Source organism: Sorex fumeus, unplaced genomic scaffold, assembly GCF_029834395.1.
Source record: "Sorex fumeus unplaced genomic scaffold, SorFum_2.1 ptg000037l, whole genome shotgun sequence".
Lineage (NCBI taxonomy): Eukaryota > Metazoa > Chordata > Mammalia > Eulipotyphla > Soricidae > Sorex > Sorex fumeus.
The window spans coordinates 19,088,835-19,104,068 of NW_026606094.1; the positions used below are offsets into that span (position 1 = coordinate 19,088,835).

The 15,234-nt window shown below is 34.7% G+C and overlaps 1 protein-coding gene across 1 annotated transcript in view; it reads left to right on the forward strand.

Moving 5' to 3' along the window:
* The window catches only part of BMT2 (base methyltransferase of 25S rRNA 2 homolog), a 60,502-nt gene that overhangs the window by 17,379 nt on the left and 27,889 nt on the right, over positions 1 to 15,234 (forward strand). The window contains exon 2 of the mRNA XM_056118324.1: positions 2,250 to 2,391. Coding sequence (XP_055974299.1) covers positions 2,250 to 2,391 — 142 coding nt within the window. The remainder of the gene's footprint in view (positions 1 to 2,249; positions 2,392 to 15,234) is intronic.

Here is a 15,234-nt window from a genome sequence, read left to right on the forward strand (position 1 = left end):
GCAAAAACTGGAGACTGATATGTACTCATCTTAACAGTGTATGTATGAGTGCATGTGTGTGTGCCCTTCTTGCTTATTTTGATTGGTCAGACTATCACTGATGAAGTTTTTCAACTCAGCACTTACTAGATTCTTTACTTAAATTAGCACTAGTTTCTGAAAGTTTGAAAAGGTGTTTTTGTGTGTGTCTGTGTTTGAATTATTTCTATTCTTTTAAAAATCTTTAAAAACAGGAAAGTAAGCTCAATGATAGAGAACTTGCCTTGCTTATTTGAATTCCTGGATTTATACACAGACACACATACACACACGCAAGTGCTTGCACTCAGTAGTTTTGAGTAAAAGTCTTGTTTCCAAATTTGGCTATTTTATATACACAAATATATGTACATATAAATAATATATGTATATATATATTTTTTGTTTATTCTGCCATATTTAAAGAACCACGTTTGAATATGAGGCAAAGAACTTATAGCTTTAAGGACATTGAGAAAAACCTTCTAGATTTTTCTTTCATTTACTGTTTTATCCTAACAATAATGTATCTGTCATTTATTGGCCCTACCATTCTCAGATCTTTCTTTTATCAGAACTTACTATAGGAGCTAGAGAGATAGCACAATGGGTAGTGTGCTTGTCTTACATGCAACTGACCTTGGTTCAGTATTCAGTATCCTACATGGTCTTCTGACCCCTGCTAGAAGTAATCCCTAAGTACTGTCTTGTGTGGCCCCAAAACAAAAAGCAAAACTCACAGCAGTGATTTAAATGTGGTAGTTAGGCTTTTTAAAAACATAGCTGGAAAAGATTGTTTAAGGATTTTCTTTTCAAAGATAGTATTCTAGTTTATAGCTTTTATTGAGAACATTTAATAACTAAATAAAATATCGATTTTGCTATTTTACCTATCCATTTTGGAAACTAATATGTAAAGATCCAAAAACTAACAGGCACAAATGAAACCTATGTGGTGTTACTCCATCATTACAAGGTCATATTGCACTATGGTAGCAAGATAATGTTAGAAAAGAAAATTCAGCTGCAGTTGTGTCTGTCGGCATGGTTTTGATTTATGAACTGGAACATATATATCTGGAGGCCAGAGATTTAGTACAGCACACATGGCACTTGCCTTGCATGCAGCTGACCTCCGTGTAATCCTTTGATGCTCTGTATGGTCCCTCAAGCACTACAAAAACTGATCTGTGATTGGAAAGCCAGGAGTGAGTCTACAGCATTGCCAGATGTGACCTCCAAATCAAAAACAAACCAAAATAACCAAACAGCATGTAATTTGTATCTGTGTGTATGCATAGATACACATGTGTATTTACATTCAGTATTTTTATTCCATTTCACAAATTTGACATGCTTAAAAATTTGATCATTAATAGTTAAATTATGTGTTCTGTAATAAGTTATGTAATGTTTTTAAATTTTTGAAATTTAATGACCTGGAGTTTCACTTTTTGATTTTTGCTTATGCTCATCTTTTAGATTATGTTGAAACTTTTAATTTACTTTTTATTTGAATCACTGTGATTTATAATACTTTTAATGAATTTCATGCATATGACATTCCAGTATCACACCCTCCACAGGAGTGTTCACTTCTCTCCACCATTGTCCGTTGTCTCAGAGAGTCCCCTACTATCCACTATTTGAACCAACCCCCCTCCACCACCACATGTTGGTAAGCTCACTTCTGTAGACAGTTTTCAGGTTCTGTGGTCTTTCTTTAAACATTTGCTATTCCCATACTTTATTTTTTTTATATCCCACATATGAGAGAGTTTGTTCTGTATTTATCCCTTTCCTACTGATGGGACTTTTCTTAGTAACACCCTCCAGTCCCAACTCTGTAGCCGTAGATTTTATCTTTTTTGTAGCCAAGTCATTTTCCATTATGTATATATACCATATATAAATCATGCATGCTATGGTGGTATACCATAGACTTTGACTATTGTGCATAGTGCTTCAGTGAACATAGGTGTGCAAGTATCTTTTGGGGGGATGTGGTTTTTGGACTCCACTATTTGATGCTTAGGGTGTACTTTTGACTCTGCACTCTGGGATCCCTTCTGGTGGGGCTCAGGGAACCACATGGGGTTCTGAGGATAGAACCCCTATCTGCTGCAGGCACCTTACCTTGCTATAGTGTTTCTCTGGTTCAAGGGTGCAAACGTCTTTTCAAAACACATTTTTAGTAATGTTAACTTAAATCATTTTTTCCTTGCTTTCAGTTGGAGATTTTGATAAGATCTGGCGAGAACATTGTGAGGATGAGGAAACACTTTGTGAATATGCTGTTGCAATGAAAAATTTGGCTGATAATCATTGGGCAAAAACCTGTGAGGGTGAAGGTCGTATTGAATGGTGTTGTAGGTGAGTTTTTTACCAACTAAAATTTTCGGTTTCTAATGTGTTGTTTAAGTCAATTCTGAGGAATGTTGTGTGTTAATTCATCATATTAGACAATTAGAAATGTTTTAATATATATCTTCTACATAAACTCCCCTCTTTCCTCCCTTACTTTTCATCAATTTGATAATAATAAATGTTTTTAATACTTAAATAAAAAACATAATTTTAAATTGCTTTTACTTTTGAAAAGTGTAGATTTAAATACTTAACATTGCACATGCTTTGCATGCAGAGGGCCTATGTTTGAGCTGTGCTGGGAATGACTCCCAAACTGAGAGCCAGGAGTACATGTTTAATTTTGAGTACATTTAAAATATAAGATTTAATATGACTCTATGTTATGTTATCATTATCCATATTTGGATTCAAGTAAAAGTGAAAACTTACCAATAATTTAAAATTTGAAACTCTCTTAAAAGATTAAAATTCTAAATTTGTGTGTGCGTGTTTTAGTATATTTCAGTAGTTACATTGACTTTTGGTAATGTTTACTTTCTTATACTATAGATTCTAGTGTTAAAAACATCAGAAAATAAAATACAGGTGTGCAGTTATCTCAAAGTTATGAAATTGTTCTAAAACAGATATATGTGCTGATTTGATTTAAAACAACATTTTCAGGAGAACAAAACATTGTTTTTCTGCATGGTCATTATGATAACTTCCAGTCAATAATTCTTTTAAATTTTTATTTAAAAAATCTATTGTAGTTTATTAAAAATGTTACTCATTTTCTGTTCATTCAACAAATAACCCACTGAAAATACATACTTGACTTTGTTTTTTATCTATTTAATAAATAATTTTTGTTTGTTTGGGGCCACATCCAGCTGTGCTAAGAGGCTTCTCCCGGCGTGGAGGTTGCTTTGGACCATGCAGTGCAGGGATCCAATCTTGGCCTCTGGCATGCAAAGCATGCACTTCATTCGGTCCATTGAGCTATCACCTCATCTGTAATAAATCATTTTAATGATTGTTTGCCTTACAACCATTGTGTCATAGGCATTGGGAATATTATGTAAACAGACCAAATCCTTGTTCTTCATGGAGCTTATATGTGCTCGTAGGGATTACAGGAAAAAAAAGTAATGCATAAATGAAATACATAGGAGGGAGGTCTGGTAATGTTAAGTGCCACGAGGAAAATTAAAAGATTCCAAGTAGGATAGACAAGACCCCATTGGTTTGAAATATGTAAAGGACAAAGGAGGTAAGAAAACAGGCTCCAATGAGTCTGAAGCCTTCGCAGTAGAAGCATGCTTCATAAAAGCATGTTTCAAAAGACAGCAAAGAGACTGTAGTGACTAGAGCAGGATGAGAGGTGGACAGTGTTAGGAAATATCATACCAGTTAGATTTTTGTAGGGCTATGCGGAACATTTTAAAGACACTGTTATTTTATTTCATGTTAGGTGAAGTCTTTGGGTGTTTTAAGATGAATAAGAAGATTCTGTTAATCGTTTAAAATGTGTTCAGTATTCCTAAGTTTCAATTATATGTTAAGGTAGACTATAGAAAAGGGGACAAGGGAATAAGAAAAATAGCAGGTTACTACACTAACCAAGGCACAAAGCTGTAGCGAAAGAGTTTTATTTGGATAGGAGTAGTGCTCAATGAGTATGACGACTCAAGTAATGGGCAAGGGAGTTAACAGGGCATATATAGTGACAAGTATGTGAGTGGTTGTCTATGGTGATTTTGTGGTTGTGATGTGAGGTGAATGAGGTCTAGTGAAGAGGCAGTGCCATCAGTGAATTTTGGAGTCAAAGAATTACTGAGTTGAACTTAAGCAAGTGACAGAATAAGCGTAGAAATGGGATGCTTAAAATGAAAACATTTCATTTTTTTGGCTTAGTCTAAAGAAAAAAGTGATTATAACTTTATTCTGCAGAATATATATTTTATCCTTAAAGATTATGAGTATGCTACTGAAGTAAATTTCTCACAACGCAAAGTAATAGAAAATTAAGCATCATTACTTTTCATAACCATTATTTTGGCTATTACCAGCACTATTTTTAAATTGCATTACAATACATTAGACAGGCTTTCAGACTTTATTTCTTAAATGGGCCTTGATATGTCAAGTCCTCATAGGAACATTTTGCTTACTCCTTTCACTTGAATAATAAATTTACCTCACACTTTATTTTTCACCGTTGGATTTGTGTTTCTGTCAATAGTTAATGTACCTATGTGTTCTGAAAGAGGTTATTTTTAGATCAAACTGCTGAAAAAGAAATGACAAAGTACAAATAAAAAATTATTTTATTATAGGTAGGACTTGGTCTCAAAGAAATTTTATAATGCCTTTAATTTTAACTTAGAACTCAGTTGGGGAAAGGGGCTTCAAAACAGTATTGAATTTTAAGACTTGAGTTTTCTGTAATTCTAACCTTAATTGTATATAATTATTTTCTGTATTGACAATTCTAAGATCCGTGTCACTTTGAAAGCTAAAGTGGGTTTTAAAAGGGTTTGGCAAAGTTTATTTCTAGATAGTTACCCTAAAACTATATAGAAATTTGTATGTGAGATAAGCTTTAATGACATTACTGTGCTAAATTTTATTGACTGCCTAGCTTTAAAGTCCTGTGTAAGATTTAAGAAGTTTTTATTTGTAATCTGAAGTCTTTAAAAACTAGAAACAAAGCACAAAATAAGATGTAGCTTGAATCTTAATTTAATTTTCAAAGCTCTTTAGCACTGTAGCACTGTCTTCCCATTGTTCATCAATTTGCTCGAGAGGGCACCAGTAATGTCTCCATTGTGAGACTTGTTGTTACTGATTTTGGTATATTGAATACGCCACAGGGAGATTGCCAGGCTCTGCTGTGCGCGCAGGATACTTGGTAGCTTGCCGGGCTCTCCGAGAGGGGTGGAGGAATTCAAACCCGGGTCGGCTGCGTGCAAGGCAAATGCGCTACCCACTGTACTATCCATCCTTAAAGCTCTTTATGCACAAAAAATTTTGAATACTATTTTGTGAACCATTTGAAGATGAATGGCATATATCAAGGTATTTCATCCCTATACATCTTCTAATAAGGACCATCTACTTACTTGGTCATAATACTAATAACCCTCTTAAGATAATTCAAAATAATTTATTTTTTGTAGTATCCAGCTCATAAATTTCTTTTATTGTTTCTAAAATATACTTTACAACTGGGGGTAGCGGAGGAATCAGGGGCCATTCCAGACATACCCAACCAATAGTGCAGTGTTGAACCCAGTGCTCTGGTGGCTGTGCTGGCTACCACCCACACTATATCTGGCTGTGATTGGATGGCACTGGAGGGCCTGATGTAGGGCCCCTGACCTCTGCTATATCCCCAGCCCAGCCATTTTAATTTTTTATAAAACCAGTCAGGCTTCATACGTTGCTCATGATTTAACACTTGAGTATTTAGAAAAGTACTGGATTCATAAAACATTTGATTTTCTTTATTTTGTAGTTCTTTGTTCAGGGTGGTTAATATGTATTCATTTTCATTTTTTTCTAATTTTTTTCAATCACTTACTGAGAGAAGTTTTTTTTAAATGTCATTTTCCTCAAATTTTGTACAATAATGGTTTGAGTCATTCTCACAGCTTTCATTTTTCTGTGGAATTTTTTCATGAATTTGGCTAATTTTTTCCCATTAAAAATGTTAAGTTCCTAATAAGCTCTGCCTGTGTATTCCAACATATGGCTTATTTGTATGTCTGTTTCTTTTGGATTTTCTTTTGGTGATGGTTTTTTCTTGCTTTATTGAATATTGGTGAATTTTTTAAAATATTAATAGATTCTTCTTAGACTAGATGGTATAGATACTATTTTTTCCCCAGAGAAGGCATGCTTTTTTTCTTTTGCAGGCAGCTTGGATGAGAGGATGGAAACTTTGTTCTCTTCAGGAGTTCAGCTGAATTGAAGCTGGATTACTTTTCCTCTCTCTATAATTTCAGTCCACCTCTGGCTGCAAATGCTTTGGGGGTGAGTTCTCTTCTATGTATGTTAGAGGCGCTACTCTTCAGAATTACTTGGAGAACTAATCCCAAGGAGTGGTGCAGGCGATGTTCTCTACTTTGTCTGTGCAACTGGTCTCCAGCATCTTCCCGCTGCCCTTTACATAAACCCTGACCCCTGACCCCCCCCACCCCCGCAAAATAAAATAACTAGATAGATAGATAAAACAGACTCATAGACGGAAGCTGGAGCATTATCCCCAATGGGGAGAGCAGCTGTGCTTTTGAGTTTCTTAAAGAATCTAGTCTGCCCCGCCATTCTCCATTCTAAGCAGCCTTAACTCCTGTACTCTCTCTCCAACTCCACTGATTTTTAAAACAAAATCTTTTCTTTTGTGTATTAAGTTGGACATTGGTCTGTAAATAAATAAATTAAATTATGTGCTTTTCAGAAAGTCTGGGAAAAATATACACATACCTATAATTTCTTAGTTACATATATGTGTATATATATATTTATTTGTGTATTTATATATATTACAGAAGTCTTTGTTTAATTATCAGTTTTCACTGTAAGTTGGTGTAGTCATCCGTTCCATTTGTGATGAGACATCACAAATGGAAATGTGATGAGACATCACAAATGGAATTGTGTTCCATTTGTGATGAGACATCACAAATGAAATTATGATGTCTCATCACAAATGTTTTAATGATCTTTCAAAGTTTAGTACTCAGATTAGTCCATATTTAGCCAATAGGAGCCTCATCAAAGTCAAGTTCTCTGTTACAAAATCACCTCTGATCGCTTTCTTCCCTTCTAGTGTGGTACAGGATGAGCTTTAGTTCTCCTATCCCAGATGTAGATTCAAACTATTTCATTTTTTTTATTGGGAAATTGCGCTTAGAAATTAAGATCTAAGCATTAGATATGTGGCTGGGGTGTCCTTGGTTTTTTTTCAGGCAAAGAGAAAGGTCTTTTATGTACTTATATATTCTTACTCAATTTGTATTTCCCATTCAATTGTATCATTACATTTGCATGGGGTTTTAAAAAATATTTTTATTAAGCTTAAAAAACTTAGTTCTAATTAATATTAACATATTTTCCTTGTTCTACATTTCAGAAGTATAATACCAATTTTATTTCTTACAATAAACTGATGTTTAAGGATCTTTGCTGATTTTTTGTCATTCTGCTAGGTTTATATTGTTTTTTAAAGTTATTTGAAACAATTCTCTTTGTATAGTTAGTTTTACCAACTTGCTGTATAGTTAGTTTTACTTTCCTTTCAGTTTTATAAGTCCCTTCCTCATTTTATATTTAATGTAAGGGAATATAAAAGAGTTGCATGGTTCAAAAGTCAGAGCTTTTTTGAAAAGTATACTCGTCCTTCAGAACTTATCATTTGTTTCTTGTTTATTCTACCAGTGTTTATTTTTACAAAATAAGCAGTTCATGTAAATATGTATATATACACATATTCCCCCTTTTTGTTTTGTTTTTGCTTGTTTGGAGGCCACACCTGGTGATACTCATGGTTTACTCCTGGCTCTGTGCTCAGGAATCACTCCTGGCAGGGATTGGTAGACCTTACAGGGTCCTTGGGAATCAGATCCAGGTTGGCCACTTGGAAAGCAAGCAACCAAGCAACCTGTTCACATACTATCATTCAGCCTTTTCTTCATCATTTTTAATTTTCTTTACCAGTCTTTTCAGTTGCAAGTGTGCTGTAATTAATAATGTTGTGCATGTTCATTTTGTATTTTTGATGTTGTATATTTGTAGCTTGCTAGATGTGGAGTTGCATGGTAAAATGACAAATGCATATGTGATTCTCTTAGAAATTGCCAAATTGAACTCCATAGAGATTATCTTTTGCAATTCAATGAGTAAAAACGAGAATTCCAACATTTCTCCACAACCTCACTGAACAGGTACTGTTATCTGCCTGTTGAGTTATTGCCTTTCTAATTGATGAGAGTTTCTCTCCTGGGTGGTTTTCAACTTAATGCTGTTCTTATGAATGAAATAGAGTACTGTTTCATTCATTTGCAAATTATTTGCCTCTCTATGAATTGGTATTCATAGTTTTGGTGCTTTTCACCTTGTTGGTTTTGGTTCTATTTTTTTCTTGATTTTTTTAAAGAGTTCTTTAGTTTATAAATCTGCAGTTTGAAGAGGATTTTACATCTTTTGCTATGCAGTGTTTTATTCGCATATAATCAGATGTAACTATCTTTTATTGATTCTAGATTTTAATTACTTTCTTAAAGCTCACCTGATAATCCAATTATAAGAATTGTCTTCTAGTATCTGTATGGTATCATTATTTTGCTGTTCGATCTCTAACCCATTTGCAACTCAGTCTTTGCATTTGTAATGAAATATAGAAAGAAAATTACCCCAAATATTTATTTTCTCATTCCCTTTTTTTTAAGTCCATATTTTTTGCAGTAATTTAATATCACATTTATTATAACTTCTATACCAAGTTTCCCCACTTGTTTTTTTCTTTTTTGGGCATCTGTTTTCTTTCATTCTTTATATCAGTTATCTACATACTAATAAAACAGTTTTAGTCACAAAAGTTATTTTATATAGTATTTTCCCCTTGCTGCCACCACCATTTTCTTAGATGTTTTTTCTTTTGGTTATTTTGCTTTCTTCTGTATGTACTTTATGATCAGTTGATCAAACTAAGTCAAAACGAGTTTGGATTTTTATTAGGATTGCAGTAACTTTTTATAACTAAAAATCTGAATTTTAGTGTTGAATCAAGTGTATCCATGTGAAAGATATACAGATATACATCTTTCCTTTAGTGTTTGAATATTTTCTCTAAGTGGTTATATACGTTTCTTGTTATACTTTTTGCTAGTTATTTTGTCATTTTGTTTGTAGTATAGAAGGGATCTTTGCTTTATATATACTAACAAGTATTGTTTATGGAAACTGTTTTTGTATGTCTAACATTGTTTTAAGGCCACGTCAGGTGGCTCACAGGGCTTAGTCTTGGCTCTGTGCTCAGGGATCACTCCTCGTGGTGTTAGGGGTACCAGATGTGGTACAGCCCTATGAAGGCAAGTGTCCTACCAGTTGTACTGTATCTCTAACATTAACATATTTTAAGTAAATTCTCTATATTAGTTTATAATTGTTTCTTTAGATTGTTTAGGTACACTGATTCACACTCAATGTTTATTATCAACATAACACTTTACATAAGTAGGTATTGCTTATGTTATTAAATAATAAGTAATTCCATTAAGTAATTTAGTGACTTTTGGAATATATGTATGTGTGTGTCTTATATATATGTATATATATTACTGTTAGTAAATATATAAGAATTCCTGTTTTTATTGAGTAATTTTATTAGGATTAGGTATTGAATTCTGTCAAATGGCCTTTCAGCATCTCCTTAGATTCATGAATGTAATGAATTATGATAATGAATTTAACTTGCATTCCTAAAATATGCTCTCCTTGGTTATGTTTGAATGTGTCTCTACTAAAACAGATGCCATGCCGTCTGTGATAGGGCCACAGGGGGAAAGCAAGATTTGGCGAGGAGGTAGAACAGGAGTGGAGGGAAGTAGTAGAAAGAGCCACAGTGGGGTTTCTATGGTGTTGAAGTTTAGGATTGGTTAGTTTGAATGATTATGGCCGATTTGGCGATGGAGAATTTACAGTCAGACATGTAATGCATACTCCTCTTAACCTCTGCACTACCACTCTAGCTTAATGTGCGCTTTTTTTTTTTAGTATTTTGTAGACATGTCTTTTAGTTTGGATTTGTTTGGTTGTTTCTTTGTGATCAGATTCAACTTAGGCATGTGAGTAGCAAGAGTACTGCACAGATAGTGTGATGCATTTCTTGATGTGTAACATCAGGAGACACATTGGACATCCTATTTATTCAAAGTCAGATTTTTACCATAGTTGTTTTAGGTTAATGCAAAATTGAGCTAATAATAATAATAATAATAATAATAATAATACAGATAGTTTCTGTCTATGCCCTGCCCCATACATACACAAATCTTTTTTACTGTTGAGTGTTACTTTGAGTAACACTCATCCACCTTGAATGTTATGTTTGTTACTACAAATGAAACCACCTTGGCACATTATCCAAAGACTCTAGTTTATATAAGGATTCTCTTTCGGTGTCTTATGTTTTATATTCTGTGGGTTTGGCAAGTGTGTAAGCTTCCATACAGAATAGTTTCACTGCTATAAAAATCCTTTATGTTCCACTATTCGCCCATTATTCCCCCTACCATTGCAGCCACTGATTTTCTTTTGATTTGTGAGAGACGACACCTGGTGATCTCCAGGGGCTACTCCCAGCTTTGTGCTGGGGGTTTCTATGAGAGTGACAGGGATAAAACCCAGACCAAGCATGCACACAGCCCTTTGAGCTGTCTCTCCAGCCAGTGCAATTGCTGACTTTCTCTGTCTCCTTTGTTCTGCCTTCTCTAGGTTTGTCATATAATTAAAATTACAGTTTAAAGCCTTTCATAGTGATGTCTTTCACTTAATAATATGGCTTTAAGGTTTCTCTGTGTCTTTTCATAGCTTAAAGACTTAATAACTTTTTAGCAGTAAATAGTAGCTCATTGTCTGGAACCTCTTGATTGCTTCCAAGTTTCGGCAATTATGAATAAAACTGCTCTAAATGTTTCTGTGTAGATTTCTGTGTGGATATGTTTTCAACTTCTTTAGTACCTTGATGGATATTTTCTGGATCATGTGATAAAAGTATATTTATTTTTGTAATAAACTGCAAAACTGTTTTCTAAAACGAAGCATCATTCTGTGTTCCCACCAACAGTAAATTAGTGAGCGTCTTACTTCATAACTTCACTAGCATTTGATGTTGCCACTGTTCTGGGCCATTCTTATCGTGTATAGTGGCACCTCACTGCTGTGTTTTGCTTTTTTTTTTATTATTTTATCATTGGTTTGGAATATGGAATTGGGGGGTTTAATGTCACATTGCTGTGAATATGGCACTGCAAAATTCCAGTGCCAAGATATCCCCAGAAAAATCCTGCTTCTCATTTCTACCACCTTTTCTCTCGATTCCTCTGCTACCCACTTAGTTTCAGTTGTTTTTCTTCTTACTAATTTTTTCACTTTAATAATTCATATTTCACATATGTGAAACCATTCATTGTCTTTCACTTATTTATTTCACTGAACATAATTACATCAAAATTCATTTTGTTCCAAAGCATACAGTTTTATCTTTTTTAAAAAGAAAGAATAATATTCCATTTAGTATATTTACCAGAAGCTGCTTTATCTAGTCATCTGTTAATGAATAGTTAGGTTGATTCCATGTTCTGGCAATTGTGAATAATGTTGCTATCAACACAGGGGTACAAATATTCTTTCAGTGGATGTTTTTGGGGTCTTTCATACAAGTGCCCAGGATTGTTTCAGAGCCTCACCAACATGTTTCAGTATTTTTGATAAAATCTCAGGTGTGAAGTTGTAACTCACTGTGGTTTTGACTTGAAGTTTTTTAATAGTAAGTGGTGTGGACTACTTTTTTGTGTCACTGTGAGCCATCTGAATATCTTTGGTGAAGTATCTATGTCTTTTGCTCATCATTTGATTGGGCCTCTTAGGTTTTTGTTGTGGAATCATATGACTCGCCTCTATATTTTGAAAATTAACCTCTTTTCAAATGTCTAAATGGGTAGTTATCTTCTCCCATTGTCTAGGTTATCTTTTGTTTTTGTGGTAGTTGTTTTTGCTGATAGAATCTTTGTTCTGTTTTTGTTTTTGGACACATCTGGCAGTGCTCAGGATCACTCCTGGCAGACTTGGGAGACCATATGGAGTGCCAAGGATCAAACCCAGGTTGGCCTCATGAAAGATAAACACCCAACCTGCTGTACTATACCTCTGGCCCCTGATTAGAATCTTTTAAATTTTATGTTGTACCCTTTGTTTGTTCTTGCTTCTGATACCCTTGCAATTAGTTGAGTCTTCCAATATATCTCTGATGCCAAGGCCCCCAAGAGTAGCACATGTTTTCTTCTATGTATTTTAATAGTATCAGGTTTGATCATGTAATTTATAAATCCATCTTGTGTTAATTTGTGTGTGTTTTACTAAGTAGTGTTCTTAATTCTCTTTGTCCCGTTTTCCTGCTACCATCTGTTAAAGAGGATTTCTTTTTATCTTGTTTCGATTTTGACCCCATTGACATAGAATTTTTATAGATGATAGACTTGTTTTTTTAGCTTTCTACTCCATTGGTCTGTGTGCCTGTTTTTTATTTCAGTACAACATTGCTGTAATTGGTATTGCTTTGTAATATAGTTTGAATTTGGGGAGCATGATACCTCCACTTTTTCTTTTTGAGACTTTGTGGTCCTAGTAATGATGAACTACCATCTTTAATGTTGCTTTTGCTGTTTCCTATGGTGTCTGATAACTTACCTCTATTTGCATTGTTTTCCAGGAAAATTTTTATTTGAAGAAATCTGTGAAGAGTTATTCAGAAAGTTTAGTGTCAGTGTGCTCAGGGTTTTTCCTCTTTCCTTTTTGTAGTTGATTACTAATCTCACACCATTTTGGTCTGAAAAGATGCATGATACAATTTCACTCAGTCTTCACATATTTGTTAAAGCTTCTTTTGTGTACCAGATTATGATCTGTCCTTGAGGATGTTTCGTGTGCAGCTGAGGAGACGATGTTTTCATTTCTTTTGGGGAAATTGGTGCTGGGGAGGAACTCAAATGGGTGCTCTTTGGCAGGAACAGAGGCCACCATGTCACACTGTGGTCCATGAACTGCCTTTGCACATTACTTTTTCTTTCCCTCGGAATTATTGAATATGATTTTGTTAGCATTTACTTTTGATAATTTAATAAGGGCATGTTTTCATGTATGAAGTTTGGTATTTAAGAATATTTTGTATTTTCTCAGCTTCTGGGTCACCTGTGTTAGGTCATTATGTTTGGGAAGTTCTCAGCTTTAAATACTATCTTTGGTCCCTTCTTTGTGCCTTTTGTTTCTGCTGTATAACATATTTTTTTTTCCTTCTAGTGGAGTCTGATATCTTACAGACTTCCTTCATTTTCCTTGTCCTCTGCCTTTTGAGTGATTGTGTCTTCCATTTCTGATTGTTCTTTTCTCTGTGAGACTGAGTATATTTTGTTATATCCTCCAGATTAGACAGAATTTCGTTAAACGTGCTCTTCATACCCTTGAACCTCGTTTGGAACTTTCTAATATCTTTAGTCTGTGTTGAAGAACGCTTCTAGCTCTTTTGTTGGTATCTTACACTTGCTTATTTTGTGTTTAGTTGAGGTTCTTTTACTCAGATTTTTTATTTTATAATTCCTCTCTTTATTTTTGTTACCCCCTTCAGTTCCTTACCTTTAAGTTTGCCCTCTAGAGACTCGTTTTCTTGGAGGAATTTCATCTTTGTTGCTGTGGTTCAACACAGAATTTTTCTACTTACAGCATGTGAATTAGCTTTTATTGTTTTCCTGCAGGTGGCACTGTGGCTTTTCTGTTAATATTCTCCTTTGTTCTTAGGACTTTGACTAAGACGGGGAGGATCCTGGCTATTATTATGAGATCAGAGACAACAGTGGTAGTATTGCCAGGACTGAGTGACTGAGGTGCTGAGGGGATAATCAAGCAACCCAGAGGCAGTCCACAAACCGCTTCATCCTCTGTGGCCTCTCTTAGTTCTGTTTCTGCCCTTAATTTCTCCTCAGTAGACTGGGCTACAGCTCAGAGGGCATTGCGTTTGGAGTTCAGTAGTTCCAGCTGTCACTACCCTAATACACTGGACTGCATATTGGGTGGTGGGAGGTGGGACAGTGTTCAGGAGAACCAGGAGTCCCACTGATGATCCACTAGTAATTGGTCTATCAGATGAACATTCTGCTTCCTCCTGACTCAGTCTTTGAAGGCTATAGAATTCCAAAAAATGTATCCATTTCTTCTACATTCTCCAATTTCATGTTCATAGAGTATCTTGCCCACATGGCAAAGCCTGGCAAGCTACCTGTGATGTATTTGATATGCCAAACACAGTAACAATAAGTCTCACAATGGAGACGTTACTGGGCCTGCTCGAGCAAATCGATGAACAATGGGAAGACAGTGACAGTGACAGTATTATCCTATGATTTTTTGAATTTCTGTGGTATCTATTGTAACTTCTCACCTTTCATTTTTGTTTTGATTTTCTAGAGTTTTTTATTTACTACCTAAAGATTTCTTGATCCTATTTATTTGAAAATAAAACTGAGCTCTTTATTTCATAATCTTTTGCATTTTTGTTTCTATACCATTGATGTATAACTCAAGTTTTATTATTTCCTCCCTCTATTTACTTTGAATTTCTTTTGTTCTTTTTCTAGTATCTCAAACTGTTTTTAGGGATTTTGGACCTTTAAAATTTCCCGGTGAATGTTTGTATTGCTATGGTTTTTTCCTCTTAGACCAGCATTTGCTCTGTCTGATAACTCTTTGTTTCCACTAATTTCCAGGAATCTTTTTATTTTGTCTTTAATTTGCCCTTTGACCCCTGCTTATTCAGTAGTAAGTTGTTTAGTTTCAGAGTGTTTCCCCCACCCAGTTTTCTGTTCCTGATTAATTTATACTTTCAAAGCACTGTGATTTGGGAAGATACATTGATAAGATTTCTAGCCTCTTAATTTTATGGAGATATCTGTTGAGTCCAGTTTGTTTCTATCTTGAAGAATGTCTGATGTGCATGGAAGAAGAATGTTAACCCAGCTTTTGGCAAGTAGAGAGCTCTGTATAGTTGTTAAGCCCATCTCTTCCACTCTCTTTCACTTTGTCGTTTCGGGT